Genomic DNA, 23,961 nt, shown 5'->3' with positions numbered 1-23,961 from the left:
GAGATGAGGTTACCTTTTCCAGTTCTCTAGAAAACAGCGGTCAGAGGTCACCCCCATGTACCAGGGGGGCAGGCCCGCGCTCCTCCCCCTCTCTGGAAGGGAGACAGCTGTGTACTCAACCCTCTCACCTGAAACACTAGGATTCCCGTGTTGGCCACGGCCAAGTTGATCTTAGTGCCTTCCCTGTCCTTGGCCGGGTGCAACCGGATCCCGTACATCTCCAGTCGACGGGCCACCTCCAGGAGCTGGAAATCGGACTCTGCTGGTGTTTGTCCACTGACAAAAGAAAAAGGACAGAGGAAGGTCAGGAGCTCTCCTCTCCCTGGGCATATTCACTTGAGATTAAGCAGCTTCTCGGGGGAAATAAAAGGTGCTTCATGGCAGAAAGTGGGGCTGGGCGATCAGATGACACCCAGTCTCCCATTGGCCAGAAACCAAGCCTCACAGCTAGGACAGAAGCTCTATTGCCTGGGGAACAAAGCTCCAAAAGTCTGTTTCGCACTCGGACAGCTTTTTGGAGACTCAAAGAGTTTCCTCCAAGGTCGCATAAAAGATCATGGTGTTAAACAAGCTTCTAGTTGCTTGCAAATAATCTCAACTCACAGGCATGGTTCAAGGCAACACGGTCTCCTACTGTCACCGGGCTCAAATGCCTATTTTGGTGCAATAAGAAAAAGCCCAGAGAACGACTAATCCAAGGAAAAAGCAACAAAGAAACAAGCAAAAAATGGAGACATTACAAGGGTTCTCGATTTTTATATATTCTTACATTCTGCCTACTTCCCCACCTCCCAATTTCCTGTCATGAAGAAAACCAGCTGGTCCTGGGGTCTAACACTCTTTTATTCCAATGCCTAGGATGCCCTCAAATGTCACAGACTTACTCAGGTCTCACAGGAAAACCAGCCAGGGCCTCGAGCCCCTGTCTTAATTAAGGGGTGACCTGCATGGCACTCGGCCTCTGCGATCTTTTCCCCAGGATTTGTGTGTTGTTTGTGCACACACCCACGCCATGAGAGACACGCTGCCACTGTCATCGGTTGCCTTGACAGTGGTGGCCCTGACTTTTCTGCAATTCCTTCTTTCTGGGAGGCAGGGAGCTCCAAGGACAGAGGAAGCCATGCACGGGACTCACATGTGGTTGTGGTGAAATTCCACGATTTTGTCTTCTAGCGCATCTTGCTGAGGTATGTACTTGTTTTTTGCTAAGTGCTCTCTGTCCAATGCTTCATCAAAATCCCCAATCTCGGCTAAAAAGAAACAGGAAGAAAGAAAAAGAGAGAGAGAGACCATGTAGGACGAGCACTTCACAGTCTGCTGAATCGCCCAGCTGCAAGCCAGAGCTAACAGACAATACCAGGGAGCAGCTGGGGGGACGAGCTCAGGATGAACGTCAGAGGTGGGGACGCGAGGCGTAGTCAGCAGTTGTGGCAGCCTAAGAAGACAGCCACACTCCTTCTCACCACTGACAGGTGGAAAGAGGACTTAGAATCACCCATCCCTATACCCACATGTGTACCTGGTATCTTTTGTATTATTTTAGTATACATTTTTTTAATTGACACAAAAATTGTACATATTGATGGGGTACAGTGTGGGCCTTTTGGTCCATGTACACTATGTGCAAAGATCAGATCAAGGTGACTGGCATATTTATCATCTCAACATACATCATTTCTTTGTGTTGGGAACATTCAAAAATCCTCCCTGTACCATCTTTTTTGAAATATTCAATTAATTGTCGGGAAGCACAGGTATCCCAGTGTTCTACAGAGCAATTTCTCCTTTCTTCTCCCCCCCACCTCTGGGGGTCACTTCCCTTCTTGGCAATCAATTCTGTTATGCGGAAGAGCGTGTATGATTCTAAACAGGCCCTGGAGTTTCGGGACTTGGCAAAATCAACGTTTGAAACTCATATATAAAACAATTATTAACTCAAATCCTTTATCCTGGGGAGTAAGGAGAACTATAAATGGGGTGTAAGAGTAGAAATCTAATGTTTCCTCAAAAAAAATTTCTTTTTAGAGTTTATTACACTTCTTGTATTCCTGTTGTCAGAGATAATGGGTCAGATTGCAAAGCCTTACAGATTTTTCATCCATAACAAACACAATTCATTGTCTCATACAACCTCAACTTAGTCCTCAAAATTGATGGAATGGGGGCTGGGGCTGGGGCTCAGCGGCAGAGCACTCGCCTAGCACATGAGAGGCCCTGGGTTTGATCTTTAGCACCACATAATAAATAAATAAATAAATAAAATTAAAAAGTATTGTGCCCAACTACAACTAAAAAAAAGAAATATTTAAAAAAATTGTCAGAATGGGCAAATTTACAACATGGAACTTTAAGTAACAGGTGCGCCTGTAGCAGTGCTAGCTGTAAGGCCCCGGGGACAGCATGCCCTTCTCTTAGTTTCCTGTTTTCTAGGCAAGAAGCTGAATAACGAGTAGCCTCAGGACCAGAGTCCAGCTATCTTGAGGAAATGCCAGTGAGTGGTTGCTAGGGAACCCAACTCTCACCTGGCTCCACGAAGCAGCCTGTCACCCTTCGGGCAGTGTACCTGCAGTCATCAAGCAGGGTCTGGCCTGCGTGCTGCTGCGAATCACACCCACCGGGGACACTTCTCTGCACAGAACGATGTCGGCTCACCTGGCAACGTCTGGTCACTGATGAGGCCACCCTGCCAATGGTTTCCTGCTACCATGACCAGTAACAGGGTCCTGACTGCCCTCTAGACTTGATTTGCCCTCCCTAATCAGAGCAAAAGTGCTGCCCTCCATCACAGAAACCAGTGCAGCCACGAGAGCTGACCCGGCATCCTGCCACTGTCATCAGCTGCCTTGACAATGGTGGCCCTGATTTTCCTGCAATTCCTTCTATCTGGCCTGTAAGAAAGTCCAGTTGACACTTGTTATTCAAGGTGGTCACGATTTAAAAGTCTCCACAAACACTGAATTTGTGGCTGCTGAAATGTTGTCCTTAAGTGAAATACAGGATTGGGTTCTTTGAGAAAATGTTTTCATTAAGTGAGACCCTGTTTTACGCCTTTCTGTTGAAGCACATCTTGTTCTGTTGCTGATTCGTTCACACTGAACTCACAGCCAGTAGCAGACCTCATGCTTGAGTGAAGTTCATCTAACACATGTGCTTTCTCCATAAGGTACATCACACTAAGCGAAGGGACCCTAGACGGTACTTTGGACTGTGCTTGGGGCCCATGTGAACAATGAAATCACTGACAGTAGCACAAAAACTTGAAAAGCGTGGCACTAAATAGACCGCAGAAGGGACACTTGTTATCAGCACGAGAGCTGAGATGTGAAGGCAGAGCTCAGCCCTGCTGAGCCAGCGGGGAACGTGTGCATCAGGTAGTGGGAATGGTTCTCAGTCCCAGGTATTTCTGCAAATAACCAAGGAAGTGCACACGTCGTGGTTCGGGGTCGATTTTAGTGAGTAGGTAGGCAGACTTGCAAATCACAGAATCTGAGGGCAAGAAGGACCGACCAGATATGCGGACATCACCTCAATTCTTAGCTCCTTACGGGCTGTAAGTCTGCCGTTATGGTTTAGATGTGGAATGTCCCCCAGAGGGTCACATGTTGATGGCTTGGTCCCCAATGCCAATGTTCTTGTGGAAATTGGATGGGGAGGGGTCCATCATGGTTAATCCATTGGGATATTTGCAGCCGAAAGGAAACTGCAGGAGGTTGGACCTGGCTGAAGGGAGTGGGTTCTTGGGGGCACACTCTGGGGGACTGTCTCTGTCCCTGCACTGGCTCTGCTTTCCAGCCGCCATGAGGTGACAACTCTGCTGTCATGTGCTCCCTGCCATGATATTCTGCCTCACCACAGCCCACGAAGATGGGGGTCAAACAGCTATGGATTGAAAGCTCTGAAACTGTGAGCCATAATACATCTTTCCTCCTCTAATTGATTTTCTCAGGAATTCTGTCACAGCGATGCAAAGCTACACAGTGGGGCTTCCTCGGTGACCGCATGGCTCACTCTTTTGCACAAGTCGGTATGAAGGAGGTTCGAGCCCCAGCTTTTCCTCTTGCACCAGGGTCGACACACCCAAGCTATCTTTCCTTCTGGTCGTTGCCTTTTGATGTCCTCTAAAATGCAATGGCAGTCAATGACTGTGACATTCACTTTCTCCCCAAGTGTCCTCTATGAAACAACTTGAGAGAGAAGTGAATTCCACAGCAGTTTTATATCTTAAGGCCAAAGAGCCATATTCCATGACGGATATTAAACTCAGGGACAGGTCAGTACGAGTTTGGCGTCTTTGGCCACCATTATCCATCTTTTCCTTTGAGACAACTGACACATCAATCACGTAAGCCTCCTGGGAAAGGCGGACGAACACCAGGACACACAAGTCCTGGCTAACGAACACTAAATGGAGCTGGGAGGGCCGTTTCTCTTCCAGGCATTCAAGCCAAGAGCAAAAAGGACCCAAAGACGTCCTCACTGCTGTTTGTGTCGGCGTGTGGATGTGACGTCCCCCGTCAATCAGATTTCTGTGTGGTCTCCAGCGTGACTTCCAAAGGAAGCCAACAGGACTTACATTGTACGATATGTGAGATCAAGAGGGCAGCGCTGGTGTCATTGCACGTCAGCCTGCCTTGGGCCAGGTCCTGCTTCACCTGCAGAGCAAACAGGTACCTGCAAAGGTCAACAGAGATGCGTGTCACACAAAGGGAGAAGGAGGGACAGAATCAAAGGCAGACCCACTCCTGGCCACCTGTGCACACAGTGGGACACTAAGGAAAGGCATGAATGTCTGCAGGGCCAGAGGGCTCGCGGCCACTCACGGGGTGATCCAGTCCCCGCCTCCGTACAAAGACAAAGGACTGGGAGACATGCTGCAATGGCTACACGTGACGAGCAGGGCTTCATTTTATATGGAGAGAATGCGAATCCATAACCTACTACCCCACATATGTGAGCACGTGTATGAAACATCTACAGTTTTTTTTTTTATAGGATCAGTCAACATACTCCAGAGTGGCTTATGGCTCAGACAACAACAGCAGTTCACTGCCAATGAATCAGAAAGACAGGTGTCTCTTCCAAGGTGTGGTCTTTATTTGCTTCTTCCATAAGCATCTGTAAAATTCAACTTAAGTTATTGTAAGATTCTTTTCTTTAGGTTCTTGGTAAAGTAACGCATCATTTTTGGTATAAAAGAGGTATTTGAATATTAGAGAAATGAAGTAAAAACTGCCTAGTTTAAATGACTTGAAAATACCAACTCCGGCATTTTTTGAAGGGTACTGACCACGGGGCCATCTCGCCACTGCCTGCAACAGCGTCTCCTCCATAGCAACCCTTAGCAACCAGATTCCGTCCTTCACACAATTACCAGGACACAGAGGTAGGTCCCTGGAGAAATTAAAGATTCGAGGTCCTGGGGAGCAAAGAGCCTGGATTGGGCAGTTACTCTGGGAAGCAAGGCAGTGAGTGAGTTAAATCTAAAGAGTAAAACGAGCATCCTAAATCTCCTCCCATGGCCAAAGTTGTGATGATCTGAACAGCACGAAGACGATTAAAGTGCACTAAAGTGTTCACTGAGTTAATGAAGGTTCGCGGGTCTATGATGACAGTCAGAGGGGTGGGGGGAGGGGAGAGGGAGGGGGAGGGGGAGGGAGAGAGAGAGACAGCAGAAATGGAATACGTCACTACTTGAAGACACCATTAAAGCAGCTCCTTATTCAAAAACTGGTCACCCAAGGCAAGGACAAGAACTGCGAACGTCGCCTGCCTCTCCAGTGGGGTGTCCCTGTGGCTGAGGCACAGATTCACTCTAAGATGCCAACCTATAACATGGCAGGAATGAGACCTCATTCCACACCCCCGGGAGATGACCGACTGTGGCAAGGACCGTCAACTGGTGTAAGTATGGCTCAGGAAACTGGACTTCCACGAAGGAACACAAGTTCACTTCACAGTGGAAGGTTCAGGATGTCGGCACTGAAGTCACTGAATGATCTTAGATCATGGATGGGACAGGAAGCATACAGTGCCTCCATGACAGGGTCTAGCCAAAGAAGGGTCACGGCATCCAGTGAGCCTTGAAAACCAATTTCTAGTTTTCTGGAATATTCAAGAGTTTGAAGGATAAAGCTAAGGAACACCTGAAGGAAGCAACGTGGCCAGCTCAGGACAGAAGATAATTTGCAGTACAACAGGACAGACTGTGAAGGGAAAGACTGAGGGACCAGTCTAGATTAAAAGAGGCCCACAGGAAATGGCAAGCAGCTGTGTGGTCAGACAGTGAATCAACAGAAATAAACAATGTATAGTGAAGACTTTTATAATAACAGGTTATTTTAAATTCTAAACAAAAGCCTTTAACAATAGTAACCAGAGGTTTCCATAAAGAATTAAATGAGATGATATGTAGAAATCTGACTAGAACAAAGACATTCATTAAATGTAGCAACTTTTTTTCATAAAAGAATAATTAATCCGCTTTAAGTCATTAAAGGAAGTTCCATCACTGAGAACTAAAGAAAGCCATAGGGACAATTGTGTAGACAGCAAACAGGAACACAAAGAAGAGAAAAACACCTCAGCCCCACCAGGTGACCACAGCTGACCTCTACCCCAGCTCCCCTGTCTGCTCCTGCCCCCCACACCATCTCCCCCTCTCTGGAGAGTCAAAGGGAGGAGAAGACGAGGTGGAGCAACCACGTCAGCAGCACAGGGTCTGTACGGGAGGTGGCTGAAGGGTCCTTCTGGACCGGGCAGTGGCCACTGTCCTTTGAGCCCCTCACTTCCCTGTGCTGAGGATTGGATCCTAACGCACGAGGCTGACTTTTCAAGGAGGGGCTGGGGTTTTACAAGCATCACCTGTGGACCCTTTTGGACCCAGTTCAAACCCGGGGTCCAGCGCTCACGGACGGATTCATGCTCAGAGTCCAACAGGGACCCCTGGTGACCCTCTCTCAGGGGCTGCGGGGTGGCGCTGGGCGCCGACAGCACACAGGTTTATTTAGGCTGACTCTTCTGTTCTGCGCCCTGTAACCGGAGAAACGCCTTCCTGGGACGGACTCTGTCACCTTTCTTAGGACACGGGCTGTAAACGTGATGCTGTAAACGTGACGCTGGCTTCAGAGACTTAGGGACCCCTGGTGCTACGCATGGAGGGGATTCCAATCCGACCCATAAGAGCCAGAGGGAACTTCTACTCCAGGCAGAACCAACGCTCGCTTCCTGAGGGGAGGGACCCACGGGGAGGGCTTCTACTTGAGAACGGAAGTCACACGCACCCCCTCGGAGCCTGATTTGCCACGTGACTATTTTAACTTATTGCATTTGAAGGTCTTACTCGTGTTTCATTAAATAATGTAATCGACATGGCCCTGCCAGCCCGAGGGAACGCCAGGAACGCTGGCAGTGTCCCTCCACCGCGACAAGAACAGCCAGGCAGAGAGGCGCTCCGGAAGACGGCGCCGGGGAAGCGAGGAGCAAGTGTGGCTCCACAGTTGGCACGAGGAAAGTGGCCCTGGGCTGTGCCAGAAGAAACCCTGGTGACGTCTCCAAAGACCCCCGACCCGGCTGCTGTCCGAGACCTGCACCTAAGTGAGGACTTTGCTCCTCTGGAAGCCTGGTGTCAAGGGGCCGGAGTCCACTGCATGTGCAGTTCAACAAATAGAAAGGAATTCAGCTTCCCGAGGAACAGAGAGTGCAACTCAATCTCTCTATATATAAACGAGAGCTGGAAACTCTTCCTGGAGGCCCACGAGCTAATGGCAGAGCTACAGGGACGTTAACTGTGCCAACTGCGGGCCACCTGTGTCTCCGGGCCCTGGTCTACACCTCTCTCCCCCAAGCACTGCTGACACCAAGCTTCTCCTGACACCCCCTCGCTCACCACCCACCCCTCTGAAATCTCAGTGGCCTCAGCGTCCCATCCTGCTCGTACAGGAACTGCAGTGTGGGAGTCTCGACGCGGTGGGTCCCAGGGGTTCCCTAGATGTGACACCTTGTGCCAAAGTGGATGGTGGCAGAGTTGATCACTACGGTAGGACCTTCTCCTCAATTTTATTCAACATTGAGCCAAGAGAATTGTCTTCTTGGGAAATATTTCTAAAATTACCAGCTGACATTGGGAATCAAAAACCAAAAACAATAAAAACAAAAAACCCCACCAGGCCCAGGGGAGCTCGTGTGACTAGGAATTCATCCACATCGAGAAAGAAGCTGGCGAAATGCTAGGCACGTCTGGCTTACTGGTAACTAGTTGTATGGAGTTTTGGAACAAGAACCACGGGGGCAGAAAACTGCAAAGCTCTAGAGGCAATATCCAAAAAAATTAAAGAGGTGCAAATTATTTGGGAAAAAAAAAAAAGTTTGTGTCTCCAATGTCCTAAATAGGAAAGAGGACCAGTGACTTACAGGAGGAAAAAGCCCATTGCTGACCAACAGGCTGGACTTGTCCCGAGGCGGATTCCAGTGTGCTGAGCTCCGAGCAAAGCACACACCCACAGCAAGAAAGCCAGCTCCAGGGACAGTGACACAGTAGCCCAGTGAAGACGCTGCATGGGCACCACGGCTCTCTATTGTCACCCTAGGTTCTTGCAATTTGGTCTTGTGGCTCTGGCCAACCCTCCTCTCCACTAAAGTCTATTAATTGTGTGGTCCCCAGAGGCTGATGGCTTCTGCCAATTCCTGCTGCAGTGACCCTCTTCACTGGTCCGAGGGTCGAGAGTGGTGTAGACAGTGGCCACTCATTCGTCTGCCCCGTCCCTGGAACTCTGCCATCAGGCATCTGGTGGCTTCCTGAAGCAGGCATGGGATGACTAATAGGCATCTCAACCCAGCTGGTGGGAACCAATCCCCAACTTCTGCCCTCCCAGCCGCTGTCCCCTCCACCCCTCTCGCATCTGAGTTATTACCACCCCGTCGCCCAAGTCAAAAACCTAAGTGTCTCTGTTGTCTCAGACTCCACCTCCAACCATCACCCAGACAGACGGTCCCACTTCCACTGTGTAGTCTAAACACACCGCTCTTCTCCATCGCCACCCTGCCCTCTTCTTCCTTGCCGCCATCATGGTCTGGACCGGTGGTCAGCAGGCCCACCGCTGGCCCTCTTTTAAGCTTAAAGGATTGGGGCTTGTATGTGCCTTGGGCTTTGATTGTTTGCTCCTTCTTCGCCCCAGAAAATGACTGACAGATGCTTATCACGTCCGCAAGAGTCATCCCAGCCGCAGCAACCTAACACGGTCACCTAGGCCCTTTCTGTCACATCAGCCCACTTAGCTAAAGAGCTCTGGTCACGATCTGATATTATTTTTGTTTAATTACTCGTTCTCTGTTTCCACAGGGTCAATGAGACTCATCTTTTCAACACCGTGATTCTGGGGCCTGGAACAAGGCTGGCATGCAGTTGTGTCAATAAATGCTGGTAACTGAACCAGCGGCTTTACGCCTTTGATAGATACAGGTCAGCCACCCAAGACCTTGTGCTGAGGAGAAGGGGAAGAGGTGGTGGCCGTGGTGGTTTCTTGTTTTTGGGGTTTTTTTTTGCCTTGGTCTTCATAAGCCATAGCTAGAAAGGTGCAAGGGACGAGAATTTGGCTGGTGGGACTGGTGTACTTGCCTGGTCTCACATGATAGAATAAGGAACAGTGGGACAATGATGGTGATGCTGATGGTGGCGGTGACCGTGACTGTGGATGACGTCTCCCCTGGATCCCAGCCACTCTACACAGAAATAGTGCTTCTCCTCAGAACAGCTCTGGCCAAGCAAGCACTGCCATCGGCATTAGGAGCAGTGAATTAATGGTGGCACAGAAGACACAAGCAAGTGGCAGGGCGGAGGGCTAAAGCCAGGCCTGATCCGACCTTCCTGATTCTCCCACTTGGTTCCACTTTCAAAAGACCCCGACCTAAAGTTCAAGTCCGATTCACCCATCCACGGCAGCAAGAAGCTGAGTTAACACGTTGGTTTCCTAAACCTAAAACAGCCTCAGATGAGGCAGATACCAGAAGGAAAACAGGACATGAACAGGTTGGAAGCCCGGCGACTTCCCCATGGCGGTTGTAAGGACACCAGGCTGTAGGGAAACGTGGTGTTCTCTTGACCACATTTTTCTAGGCCGAGAGGGATGGAACTTCAGCACAGAACAGATGCTGGTCAAGTAAACATTACCAAATGTTTAATCAATGTAGAGTCTCAATGTTCTCTTTTCCTCTGGACACTAGAGCAGAAAAGTACCAGTTGCCAAGCCACTGACCTGGTGAGTTCCTCCTGGAGTTGTGTGTGGTCAGGTGGAAAGAATTTCACCACAAACTTAACAACAACATGTTTTGGCCCTGAAGAAGAAGAAGAAGAAGAAGGACATCAGTACAAAACTTGACGTGTGTTATATACGGAACTGAAAAGATGACTCTCAGGCATATGATCCACCACACACTGCACTTCGCGCCAAACTCCCAGAATGCCCCCTCCAGGCCGCCCCAAAATGGTCAAGTTTGGCCGCGAGTTTCACTCTTTCATATTGTAGAGAAACAGATGTCTGAGTTTTGACAAAGCACTACGAGGGCTGGCGCTGGGGCTCCGTGGCAGAGCGCTTGCCTAGCCCGTGTGAGGCACTGGGCTCCATCCTCAGCACCACATTTAAAAATAAAATAAAGGTTTTTTTTTTAAAAAAAAAAAACTTTGAAAAAAGTAATTACATTCAACTATTGAACTTTTTCTCTGAAGACAAATGATACTCAGGTTTTTTATTAAATAGGGTATAAGGGGTAAAGTCATTTGGCCATATACACAAAATGGAGAAAAAGACAAGACAGGGAAATGCCGAGGCCAAGAGAGGCTGGATTTCTTTCCCAGGTGACTCTAACAATCAGCAGGAACCTTGCACCTTGGCCCGGGGGCACAGAGAGACGGTGCAAAGTGTGGAGGAGGCAGGCTGTACCGCTTCCTGCCTGTCATTTTCACAGAATGAAACGAGGCTGCTCAGATCCCAGGAAACTCTTCCTTATTAACAGGAAGACCTAGCGCTCAAGGTGAAGTGACAGCTTTGTCACACAGGGCCAGTCACAGCACACAGAGGAGACAGAAGCTCACACCTCTTCTCTGGTTCCGACCTGACGACCGTGGTGGCTGCCTTCGGGTGTGCACCTGGAGACCCCAGGATGCATGCCTCCCCAGCACCACCGTGCCCCTCGGTGACTGCTGGGGAGGAACGTCCATCTCCCAGGCTCCGCGCGGCACCTTAGCAACACCCCCACCGTCACTTAGTAGATGCCAGCCAGGGCCAGCTCCCTGAGGACACTCGGTAAACATCCGATAAATGATGGCCCTTTCATTTTCAGCGTTAATAATTTAAATGATAGACGATCAACATCAATTTCAACGGCATGAGGGCCACACAGACATCGTGTTGCATGTCTATTACATCCACATAAATCGCTGCGAGTGGCCCGCTAGGGTTTCTTAAACAGAAAAATAATCCCACAGGGACTGTGAGCTCCACTGAAGGCATGCAGCTTTGGTACCATCCCCGACCTGCCCAGGTTCTGGCTGCAGGGGGGACCTTCAGGGAGGACTTTGAGAACAGAGCCTAACCTCAAAGAAAAGACAGAAGGACAGTCCAGTGCTGCAGGGCAGTGGAAAGGGAGAAAGAGTCCTCTCCTAGTCCTTTGCCCAGCCCTCCTGGATCTTTTCTTTCCAATACACAGTCTACACACACACCTTTGGGGCTGTTTGCCTATCAAACAACACACCCAATATCCCCACTCTGAGCACCCCGCAAACAGCACTGTACTCTGATTTTGGCTTTGAAGAGGGAGAACAAAAACCAGGAAATCAATGATACGAATAGATAGCTCCACCTTCCCCTTAGAAAGTGACAGTAAGAAACAGCAGCAAAGACCAGACAAGCTCCATTACTCTGCAGCTTAATAGCAAGGTTTAGTTGTTAATCAAAATGCTATTTGATTTCCCAAGCAAGGTTTTGATTGCCAACTGTTACATATTAAAATTGCAGAAGATACACAATTTTATAGTATGTGGATTAGTGGATGACGACAAGCAATTGAGGGGAAAAATTAAAAAAAAGAATTCCTATCACTAGCGCCTCACGCCCCCAGACAGAAGCCTCCTTGACAATGAACACACCTGGCTTTGTATTTATCTCCACTGTTCAACATGCAGGATATACTTACTTCGAATCTGCTTCACGATAGGTTTTAAGAGATCCAGCCACACCTACAGGGAAGAGAAGAACAGACTGAGACATAACTTCTCAATGAAAGTGTGCAAATATTTCAATACTATATTTAAAGCTATTTAAAATCCACATAGTTTCAAGGATTTGAAATCGTCTGTCCCCCTCCCCTCCGGAATGTTCTATCTTATGTCGTCTGCCACTTGTATAGCATGGATCCTAATTTGCTAACACTAATTTGAGAACAAATTAAGCAATTGAGGGCTTGAAATTCAATCTCCCCTAGCTCAGACGCGTCATTAACAGGAGGTAAGGGTGCATGAGTGGTGGACAGAGCGGGGCCCTGGGTTCCATCCCCAGCATGGCGGCGGTGGTGAGGCAAGAGTTAACTAAGAATTTTCTATTTTCATTTGCACTCTGATCATATTTATCTATTTGGAAAATATCAATGAAGGGCTGCAATTCTGACTCCGAGTGGGATGAATGAAATACAGTTGCTCCCACTTAGACAAAAATACCTGGTGGCATGAGCATACACAGAACAGCACATCTTTGAGGGATTGGGAAAGGGAAAAAGTATTTATGTACTATCATGTCGGCGTCGCACACCGTCTAACACTATTTACCTCTCAAAACAAGCCGAGGAATTCCTGTTGCCCAGGGAGAAACCCGAGTCTTGCAGAGGCTACATAATCTGTCCCTGGTCCTCCAGCAACAGAGTGCCAGAACTAGGACGGAGTCGAGTTTGCCCAAGCTCCAGTCCAGACTCTTTTTCACACATATGTTCCCTGAAATTCGGCAAAATTTTCAAAATAGAGCGAAACCAGCTGCCCTTATTAACAAAGCGAGAGCTAACCATACCGTACCATGTCACACGTTCTCGTCTTTAAAGTCCACTTGCATGTCAGGTCATTAGAAAAAGGTCCTTTGGATGCTATTTGTGCACATAGGGCAAAAACAAAGTCAATGTGTTTACTACGGAGACGGTTTTATAAATGAACAGGAAAAAGAGAAACAGCCCTGTGGAAAGCTAGGCACAGAACCCAGGTAACTGACGAAGGGCCGAGGACCAAGAGGAATGTGTTGGTGTTTGGGAATAACTGGCACTGGAACTGCAAATTAAAACCACGAATTAACCCTTCCTACCCATTGAGCATGCATCTACATATGCCTGTTTACACGTGTATTTTATAATCTCCAAAGGTGGCCCAGGTCACAGGGAAGCAGGCACCTCCCCTCTACTGATGAATGTATAAATTGGTAGGACTTTGAGGAGACTTATTAGGGAAAAACGATTGAAAGTCTTCCTAGAAAATATTCCTGTCCATACTCTTCCATCCAGCCACTCACTTTTATAAATTAGGCAAAAATTTACATACAAAGAGTGTTCATCGTAACATTTTTATGATAGTGAATTTTTTTACAATAGCCCAAATTAAATAAAGAAGTAAATAACACAAATTATGCTGTTAATGAATATTTAAGAACGTGGGAAGTGGGTTGGAGAGGGCTGGATTTCTTCCGGCCTTCCTTCACCACTCCAGTTACTTTACATAAACACTCATTTCCCATAATAAAAAGACTATAGAGTTGTTAAATGTCTACTTCTTCAATCTCATTTCCTCCATCACCTTTTCGAGTAAGAATCTACGTAATCAAATCCTCTTTTCTACATTCCCCATTCCACGCCGCTCTCCCTTCAGAGGGAAGAGAATGGCGTTCATCTGTCCTCTCCACTGTAACCCTCGTGAGCCTCAACCTGAAAAGGGGAAAGAAAATCCAAAACAGCAAGCGTTGAGCTGCTATCTCACTCTCCTCCCAGGAATTCGGGAAAGAATCTCCATCTGGTACTGCTCGGGAAACGGCCCCAACTTAGAACCCAGGCCTTGTCTTCAAACTCATCTATTCATCCAACCCAAACCTCCCGTGTCCCTCTGTGCGGCTCTGCGGTTGCCCCTGTGAGAGAACAATCGTCAGGTCCCGGCTTCCCGGAGTGCACAGCCCAGTGAGGAGGAAGGGCAGGCCAACAGAGCCTTCCTAATAACCACAGTGAACAAGGGCCAGAGACGCCATGGGGGAGTCCAGGGGCTGGCCCCGTCATGGAGTTCTGTGGTTCCTGTGTTACGGTCACTTGCGTCCTGGAGACAGGAGGGGTGGCACATCATGCAGAGCCCTGGGGGAAGCACCGGGTTGGTGGGGAGGCAGAGGGGCCAGGAGAGAAGGAGCCCAGGCCACTTGTATTGGAATTTCTGGGGAAAGGCAGGGCTGGCGAGCGGGTCAGGGTTGGCGAATCGAGTGATCCTGGCCGCTCTGAGCTATCTGTGCAGTCCCTGGACACCTGGGCCTTGGCCCTGGATGACTTAGGCAGAGGATCCCGCTGCCAGCGCTGGACGGGCCAGAGGGAGGAGGCCTGGCTCTGCAGGGGTTGGTCTGAGTGCATTTCAAAGGCCTGGCCCAGGGCCTCACTATCTCTCAGAGCTCCTACAGGCAGTCTCTCCCCAGCCAGAAAGATGCTAGCACCACAGTGATCTCTCTCTCTCTCTCTCTCTCTCTCTCACACACACACACACACACACACACACACACACACACACACACACACACAGTGACAGCCGGGGGACAGGCTTCCCTGAATAGGACACTGTACTGAAAGGAAGTGACAAGAACAACTGAAGCTGAGCAGTAAGAGTCCCTGCCTCGTCGCCCAGGCTTTGGTGTAAAAGCACGTCCCCTCCCAAACGCACACTGAGGTGTGCCATTGTGACAGTATTAGGAGGTGATGGGCCCTGAGCTCTGCCCTTATGAACAGGTTAATATCATCATTGCTGAAGTAGGTTACGAGAGACTGAGGGGCAGGCAGGCAGGCTCTCCTGATGCCTGGTGTGCACCTGAGTACGTCAGTGCACACACAACCACCACTTCCTGAGGAGTGGTGTCTGGACACCCACACCATGAGCTACACTTCCCGCCTCCACAGCTGTGAGCCTTTATATTTCTTTTCATTATAAATTATCTAGTCTCAGGTATTTTGTTACAGTGATGTCAAAAGAACCAAGATGATCAACAGGGCTAGAGAGCAAGGCTGGTGGGTCTGGAAGTGTCAGACCCCACTAAGGTCATGCATGATAAGATATTTTGTCCTCATTCTAAACACAATAGGAAGAATTTTACGCAAAGGATTCGACTTGTATGTTAAATATTCTGGTCGGGCAGTGAAAATACTTTGGGGGAAACCAGAATGGACGCAAGATGATGTGTGGTGATTGTCCTGCAAGATCAGATGGCATTTTGGCTCAGGAAGGCAGAAGTAAGATTGGGGAAAGTGGGTAGATTTGGGGAAAATTTAAGAGGTAAAAAGGAGTGGAATTTACTGGTAGATTGGACACAATGGCTGAAGGAGGAGACCATGTCCAGAGAGACACTGAGATTTCTATCAGAGGCACCTGGAGGATGACCAAGGCCGGAAGGCTATAACTAGGCGGATTTTCTAGGTGTTTCTGGATTACCCAGCAAGAGCCAGCATGGAAACAGCAGGACACATTTTTCTGGACTCAGGGGAGAAGCCTGGCTGGAGCTCTCACTCTGTCCCCGTGAAGACAAGGCCTGCTGTGGGATGAGTCCCTGCCCCGTCCTAGGCCATCCGAGCTGCTGTAACAAGATGCCCCGGACTGGATGGTCTATAAACAACAGAAAGTGACTTCTCACAACTCCAGAGGCTGGGAACTCTGAGATCAAACAGCCAGCAAATTCCACCTCCTGGTTCAAGGCAGTGCCTTCTTGCTGTGTCCTCACATGGTGCCCGAGGTGACAGTGCTTCTGAGGGACTCTTTGGAAAGGGCACTAATCTTACTCAGGAGGCTCCACCCCATGTCTTAATCCACTCCTAAAGTCCACTCCTCCTGCTGCTGGTATCCTAGAGGCCAGGATTTCTACCTGTGAATTTTGTGGCGAACTAAATATTGAGATCCTACCCACCACAGAACAGTGGGAAGGAACAGGAGAGTGCTGCAGTCTGGCTGGGCACAAAATAACCCAGCCGCCACGAGGCACCTGTAGGTTCAAACAGGAACTACTTTATTGCCCGAACTCTCACCGGCACTCCACGCGCACTCCCCAGGAACTCTCCCTGCCCTCAACCTCCGTGAGAACTCAAAAAAGTAGCGGGCTCCCAGGTAGCAGGAGCCGCCCTATTGCCGGACAGCAGGGTTCTATATACAACTGAATACACAGCCTGTTTCCATCCAGCATCATCCAGTCACAGCAAGTACACACCGCTTAACTTAATTATCAACATCTTAATGGCTCCCTGGCTTCACCTCTCAACCACTCCTTCTGGCAAAATGCCAGGCGCCATCCCGACTCGGCTGTGGCTCTCAACAGGAGAGCACAGAGAGAAAATCAGGAGAGACGGATGTTACGGAAGCCAGGGGAGAAGACGGTTCTGGAAGGAGGACATCAAGCTATCAGAGGTCACATGAGACCAGCTATCACACCTGCTGGCCACGTGGTTCTGCGACGGGCTGAGAGGCCGGTGGGAGGGTGATGAAATGGAAGCATGGCTGTCTGGCGAGGCTGGCTGGGAAGCAAGAGCCATTGGAACAGGAGTGAGGCACCGAGTGAAGGAACCGTCGCTCTGCTGTCTTTACTCTGAACAACCTGGGTGCATTTAGGAAGGGAAAAGGCTGAGCACTGGAGCAAGAGGATAGAAGAGATGGAGTCCAGGGCTGGGGACAGGGGGGACAGGCTCACAGCGGGCAGGAGGAGGGTGGATACTCTGCGTCCTCTCCTATAAAGTCAGCAGGTGGAGTGCAGAGGGTTTGGCAGAGTCGCTGGACCAGAGAAGGAGGTGCAGGAGGCTCCCGGGGAATGCCAGGCTGCCGCGAGCCCACCCTGTGACACTTGCTCTTTGGGTCTTCACAGCTGCCTCTGGGGACCAGTCAGTCCCTGAGACCTCTCGCGGCCACCAGCCACAAAACCCAACTCAACTGCAGACAGCCCAGGACAGATGCACTGTGCGTTGGCAATGCATTTGCCAATTTTATAAATTGTTTTGAAACATCCCTCCCCTGTTTTTGGCATTTCTGGAGAAAGCATCAAATACAAGCACCAGCTTGAGCCAAGTGAGCATGTGGTCGCCTCCCTGCAGGTCTGGGAACACAAGGCCAGCCTGAGTCAGCCGCCTGCCAGGCAGCGCTCCGCAGCGATAACGCTACGAGGCATCCATCACCCCGCGACGGAACCAGCCTGGGAAGAGAGCCCGGGGCCTGCGAGAACCTGGCCACGTGGACGTCTGCAGAGCTGGGGGAGAGGGCTCAGGAGGGAGAAGGCTCGCCCAGGTGGGATCCGAACTGTGATAAGCCAGGAGCAGCGAGAAGGAAGAGAGGGGGCTCCTCTGCCGGAGTCACGGCAGGTGGCACGTGGGGAGGACTGCATCAGGTCAGCCTGGACAAGAGCCACCCACAGAGGCAGAACAGAAACCAGGCCCAGGTGGGTCAAAGGGCAACAAAAGCACCGCACTCTTTCCCCAGCGGTGGCCCTCCAGAGGGTCACATCTGTAATCCCCATCTTCCAGTCAGACCACCTCTCTGCACCCCCCACCTGGACCTCCCTGAAGTCGGGGCTGGTTCCCGAGGACACTGCACATCTGAACAGCGGGTGGAAGGGATCTGGTTTAAATGAATGCATGTCTGCTCTGGAGTGTGCTCCCAGTCGGTGGGATGCAGGATACTGACTCCACGCGGCACCTGCTGAGGCTGTCAGGCCCGCTAGGTTCACTCACTGGGCTTCCAGACAAGTCCACAGGCTGAGCGGAGCAGCGGCAGAAACCGCAGGTGTGGAGGTTCAAGGTGTGGGCAGGTTTGGCTTCCCCGACGCCTCAGCAGATGGCTGCCATCTCACTTTGTCCTCATGTGACCTTTCCCCTGTGTGCAGGTGGTGGACTCTGCGTCCAAATCACATCCCGAGCCACTGGGAGATGGGGCTTCAAAGGTGAATTCTGGGGTCCACACAGTCCAGCCACGGCGCTGGCCTCCTGCAATCCGGTCTCAGTGCCGAGTTCTAGGCCGTCCTCCACGCCTACCTGCATCTGCTGTCAGCGTCCGTGTTTCCTCCCGTCCCTCAGGAATGCTACTCCCCCCGACATGGGATGTGAGCTGGGAAGAAATGCTCTCATGCCTGGGTACCAAGGCAGGGCACGACGAATCGCTGTCCCTGAACTGTTCTCTTCTTCCCCTAAATACCTTCCCGCCCCCTCCATTATTTTGGTGGGTGATATCTTAGGTGGATATTGTAGGCACCTGGAATGTTGGAGGTGTTTTGGAAAGGGTCTTATTAAAAGAGTCAGCCATGTGAACTCAGATTGGGGGCGGGATAGGGACCAACATTTCTTGAGCACCTACTGTGTGCTAGTCACTGAATAGATGCTTTGCATATTCTCTTTTGATATCCACAACAGTGTGGTCCCTTTGCTTATAAAGTAAGTCAAATTCAGAGAGTTTATGTCAGTTGCTCAAGGTCACACAGCTGGAATTTGGTCACACAGCTGGAATTTGGTCACACAGCTAGAATCTGACATTGAGTTCAGCTGAATTAAAAAATGTGCCTTTTCTACAACATAATAGGCAAAGGTACAGGACTCACCAAATGCTGGGCTCTCCTCTTCTTATTTGGTTCTCACTTAAAATTAAAAACTTTTCTTTTTTTTCTTTCTTTTTTTTTTTTTTTTTTACAGAAAGCTCTCCTCCCTTAAAACTCTTCTTGTTAAAAAAACAAAAAACATATTCAACTAAAAATTCCCATCAATAACTACAAATTGGTTATAGAAGATCATTCAATGTTTAGAATTCATTGGAACCAATTAGTATTTCTTCAGGCTATGCCCTACAAGAAGAAATGGCTTTACTTTGAATTTTTTGTTTGTAGTGATATGTTCAAATGTAGAATTTTACATTATTTTATTAATTGTACATTTGGTTGGTTACATGTAGAAGACATGTTAAATGTGACTTTAAAAAAAAACCAAACCTATTACTTTGTAAAGATTTTTGTTGTCTGTTTTAGTACCAGGGATTGAACCCAGGAACACTTAAACACTGAGCCATATCACCAGTCCTTTTTATTTTATTTTTTTTAGAGACAGGATTTTGCTAAGTTGCTTAGAGCCTCACTAAGTTGTCCAGGTTGGCCTTGAACTTGTGATCCTCCTATTTCGGCCTCCCGAGCCATTAGGATTACAGGCATGCACCTCCAACCCCTGCAGAGATTTCTACTTCTGGTCCAAAGAGTAGATTTATTTTCCAACATGAAACAATAAAAAAAAAAAAGAAACAGAGAAAACATAACACAACAGACCCGACGATACGAGACACCAGGTCATGAGAATCCATGATCTCTGAGACACAGGAAAATAACACCAGGATCCCACTGTGGCCCCATCCGCTTCCTGGCTGTGGCGTGGGGAGGAGCAAGGCCTGGCAAAGCCTGGGAGCTGCTGGGCGGGAGCTGAGAGATGGGCAGGGCCAAGGCTGCGTGAAGTCACAGGACAGAGAACCAGAAAGTAGAGGGAAGAGCGTCTGGTGCTCATGGACAGCAGGAATGCCACCTATTCCCAGATCCAGACAGGAAAACCTGGTTGACTCATGGGCTGTCAGTGCGCCGAAGAGTCCTGCTCTCTCAGCCGGGAAACAGTGAGCCCTGGACAGTGCAGTGGTGTCCTACCTAACACTTCTTAAAAGCCAAATCGTTTTAAAATAACTTAGCTGCACCCTGGAACACAAGCAATGAAATGTGGAGGGTGCGACCAACAACACAAAGTCCATATTTATCATCTAATTTAAAAAAAACAGCTACAAACAAGAAATATGACCTATAATAAGACCAAAATAAAGAGTCAATCAAAACTCACACAGACGGCAGAATCAGCAGAGAAGGACACTGAAAGAGTATTATAACCACATTCCGTATATCTATAAATTTGAGATCTGGGAGATAAAGACAAGACACAAGCTGACCTTCCAGAGTGTACCCCAGACCTGTGAGGTCAGCAGAGAGGTCAGCAGCAGACCAGGCATCGCAGAAGAAAATGAAGCAGCCCTGGAAGGATCCAGAATGAAACCCCGAGCATCAGAGAGGGAAGAACAAGCCAGCAGCCCACGGAGGCCTGACCGGGCACGTGGAGCGCCCCAAGGAGAGGAGACGCGGGGAGAGAAACGGAGAGAAACACAGCAGAAGAGACACTGGTAAGTCCTTCTCCAAATGTGATTTAAACTAGACCTCACAGGATCAGGGAGCCTGGCAAACCCAAGCAGAAGAGCCACAAAGAAAACTGCACAGAGGCCAATCTGATGCAAACTGCTCAAAAACGGTGACGCAATCTTAAGATCATCCAGAGGGGGAGAAAAGGGACACTTAGGGTACAAAGGAACAAAGATAACAGGAGATCTACTGTAGCGACACCGCAAGGGAGAACACACTGGTGGTAAGTGTTTCAAGGTGCTGAAGGGAAGAGAAGAGCCCAACGCGACAGCCTCTGCCTACGATTTTATACCCATCAAAACTGTCTTTCAAAACAGAAGCAGACAACAAGACTTTCAAACACACCAAAGCTGAGAGGATTCACCACCAGCAGACGCCACGTAATAAGAAATGTGAGCCTCTCAAACAGAAAGAAAGTAATCCCAGATGGAAATCTGTGCCCACATAGAGGAAAGAAAAGCACTAGAAATGGTAAACGTGGGTAGATACAAAAGAGGTTTGAAGATTGTTTTTATTATTTAAACCTCTATAAAACATAATTGACTGATACACAAAAATAATACCAATGTAGAATGGGTTCACATAAAACCAAAATGCATGACAATAATAGCCAAAAGATCAGGGGGTGGTGAAGTAGAGCTACACTCTGGATTTTATGCTACGTGTAAAGTGGAATGATATTCGTTGTAAACACATTGTGATAAGTCAAAGATGTGCACTATAAACTGTAAAGCAGCCACAAAAATGATAATCAATGATTCATAGCAAATAAAACAACAGAGAAAATAAAATGGAATCATCAAAATTTTCCATTTAATTCTAGATGCAGTGGTGAACGCTACTCAGCTACTCAGGAGGCTGAGCAGGAGGATCACAAGTTTGAGCTGAGCCTGGACAACTTAACAACACCTTGTCTCAAAATAAAAAGGGCTGGGCATGTAGCTTGGTGGCCCACTGCCTGCCTGGGATGTGCAAGGCCACTGGGTTCAGTTCCCAGTACCACAAACAAACAATCAAAAGGTGGAAAATGGATAGACAAAAAGAAAGATCAGTCTGAACCTACCACAGTCACATTGTGAATGTGATCTAAACACCCCTCAAAAGACATGGACTGGGACTGGGGATGTGGCTTAAGCGGTCCGGGCTCGATCCTTAGCACCACATACAAAGATGTTGTGTCCGCCAATAACTAAAAAATAAATATATATTTTTTAAATTATTTATTTTTTAGTATTTGGCGGACACAACATCTTTGTTTGTATGTGGTGCTGGAGGATCGAACCCGGGCCACAGCATGCCAGGCGATTGCGCTACCGCTTGAACCACATCCCCAGCCCTAAAAAATAAATATTAAAAAATTCTCTCTCCCTCCTTCCCTGCCGCAGTCTGGCTGGGCAGAAATCACGGGCCACTGAAGCAGGAACAAACTTTATTTCTGAACTCCACCAGCACATTCCACACACGCTCCCCTGGAACTCTCCCGAACGCCACGCGGCTCCTCCAGGAACCAACAACCAGAAATCCCCCTTCCAGAAATCCCTCCTCCCGCACTTCCCCAGCCAATGGGAACTCTCCGGGAATCCCCACGAGAACTCCAAAGTAGCAGGCCAAGGCGGACAGTAAAGGTCGAATATACAATCATCTTAATGGCTTGCCTCTCAACCAATACTACTGGCAAAATGCCAGGGGCCATTCCGACTTGGCTGTGGCTCTCAGCACCTCCCCACTCCTCTCTCTCTCTCTTAAAAAAAAAAAAAAGAAAGACATGGACTGTCAGATTGAATTAAAACAGCAACAACAACAACAATAAAAAGGCAAGACCCAACTCTGCACTGCCTACAAGAACATTGCAAATGTAAAGACACAAATATGGGGCTGGGGCAGGGGCTGGGGCAGGGTGTGGGGCTGTAACACAGTGGTTGAGAGTGTGCTTAGCGTGCATGACAACCTGGGTTAAAACCTGGCACCCAAATAAATACATACAGATATAAAGGCACAAGTAGGTTAAACAAAAAAGAGTAGGAAAGGTGTGCCATGCTAAAGTTAGTGGCAATGCTAATGAAGTGGCTGTATTAGTGTTACACACAGTAGAACCAGAACAAAGAATACTGCTAGGGTTAATGATAAAGGAGTCAATTAGTTGAGAAATTGACAAATCTACATATTTATACTCTGAAGAGAATTTCAAATATATGACGGAGAAACCTATCAAACTGCAAGAAGAAAGAGACAAATTCATAATTGTGGTTAGAGATTTTTCATACTCTCTCTTACTGTTTGATAGCACCAGTAGGCAGAAACTCAGCAAGGAGAGAGAAGCTCTGACACTGTCAGCCACTGTGATCCAATCAACACACGTGGAACCCTCTATCCAACGCAGCACGGTACACAGTCATGCACTGATTGACAGCGGGGATCTGCTCTGGGAAGTGCCCTGCTGCAGGAAAATCAGAGTGTACCTCAACACACCTGGACTGCACAGGCCCGTCACTCACCACGTCCTTGATCCAACCAAGATGCGTGGTAAACAAGAGACCTTACGCCATGAACACGTAAGGTACAAGCTATGCCTAGGTAACATGCTGGGGTAACAGGGCTCACTGTTTTACAGTGAAACTTTTTTTTTCCTGTTAAGAGAGAGGATACTTTAAAATAATGATTAAAAATATAGTAAGTAAACCATTAACAGCTGCTTACTACCATTGTCAAGCATCAGGCTCTGTTGATACCTATATATCATACTTTATTTTTGCAGTACTCAGAATTTACCACCAAGGTGTATTCCCAGTCCTGTTTTATTTTTTATTTTAAATTAGGGTTTCACTAAGTTGCTGAGGGCCTTGCTAAGTTGCTGAGGCTGGCCTTGAACTTGTGATCCTTCAGCCTCAGGCCCAGGACACCAGGATTACAGACCCACTGTGCCACTGTGCCCGGCTGCTGCTTCTTCCTCTGTCCTTTTCTCTTCCTCCTCCTCTCTCCCCCCTTCTTCTCCTCTTCTTCTTCTTGCTGCTCCAGGGACCACACTGAAGAACTGGCACCTTTGGGCACATATGTCCTGACCTCTTCTTAGGTGTGAAGTGGGAGGGGGGCGTAATGTACAGAGAGTTCTTAAAATTTTTTTATTTATATATGACAATGGGATGCATTACAATTCTTACTACACAGAGAGAGCACAATTTTTCCAACCTCTGGTTGTATACAAAGGATATTCACACCAATTCGTGTCTTCATTCCTGTACTTTGGATAATAAGGATCATCACAACAGATACTTTTTAGAAACCAAAATGAGAAGGCGTGCAGCTCAGTGGTGTAGCATTGGCCTTGCATGCTCAAGGTTCTAGGTTCCATCCCCAGGACTGGGGTGGTGGGGGACCCCCCAAATGAGTTCAGATTGTTTTATAATCTTCCCACATCAACGACGTTTACCTTCCCATTTTGTAAACTTTCCTCACATCAAATACTCAGACTACATTCAAATTCCTCCCATTGACTGGAGAATGTCCTCCCCGATGGTCTGTC

At 48.4% G+C, this 23,961-nt stretch overlaps 1 protein-coding gene across 7 annotated transcripts in view; it reads right to left on the bottom strand.

Moving 5' to 3' along the window:
• The window catches only part of Farp1 (FERM, ARH/RhoGEF and pleckstrin domain protein 1), a 263,579-nt gene that overhangs the window by 64,011 nt on the left and 175,607 nt on the right, over nucleotides 1-23,961 (bottom strand). For all 7 annotated transcript variants that reach the window (XM_078016237.1, XM_078016241.1, XM_021729859.3 and 4 more), the window contains exons 4-8: nucleotides 12,187-12,229; nucleotides 10,251-10,329; nucleotides 4,574-4,671; nucleotides 1,136-1,250; nucleotides 129-276 (exon numbers count right to left, since the gene is read on the bottom strand). In XM_078016237.1, coding sequence (XP_077872363.1) covers nucleotides 129-276; nucleotides 1,136-1,250; nucleotides 4,574-4,671; nucleotides 10,251-10,329; nucleotides 12,187-12,229 — 483 coding nt within the window. The remainder of the gene's footprint in view (nucleotides 1-128; nucleotides 277-1,135; nucleotides 1,251-4,573; nucleotides 4,672-10,250; nucleotides 10,330-12,186; nucleotides 12,230-23,961) is intronic.

This window comes from Ictidomys tridecemlineatus, chromosome 6 (genome assembly GCF_052094955.1).
Source record: "Ictidomys tridecemlineatus isolate mIctTri1 chromosome 6, mIctTri1.hap1, whole genome shotgun sequence".
In the NCBI taxonomy this organism is placed as follows: Eukaryota; Metazoa; Chordata; class Mammalia; order Rodentia; family Sciuridae; genus Ictidomys; species Ictidomys tridecemlineatus.
This window is presented reverse-complemented; position numbering and strand designations above follow the sequence as displayed.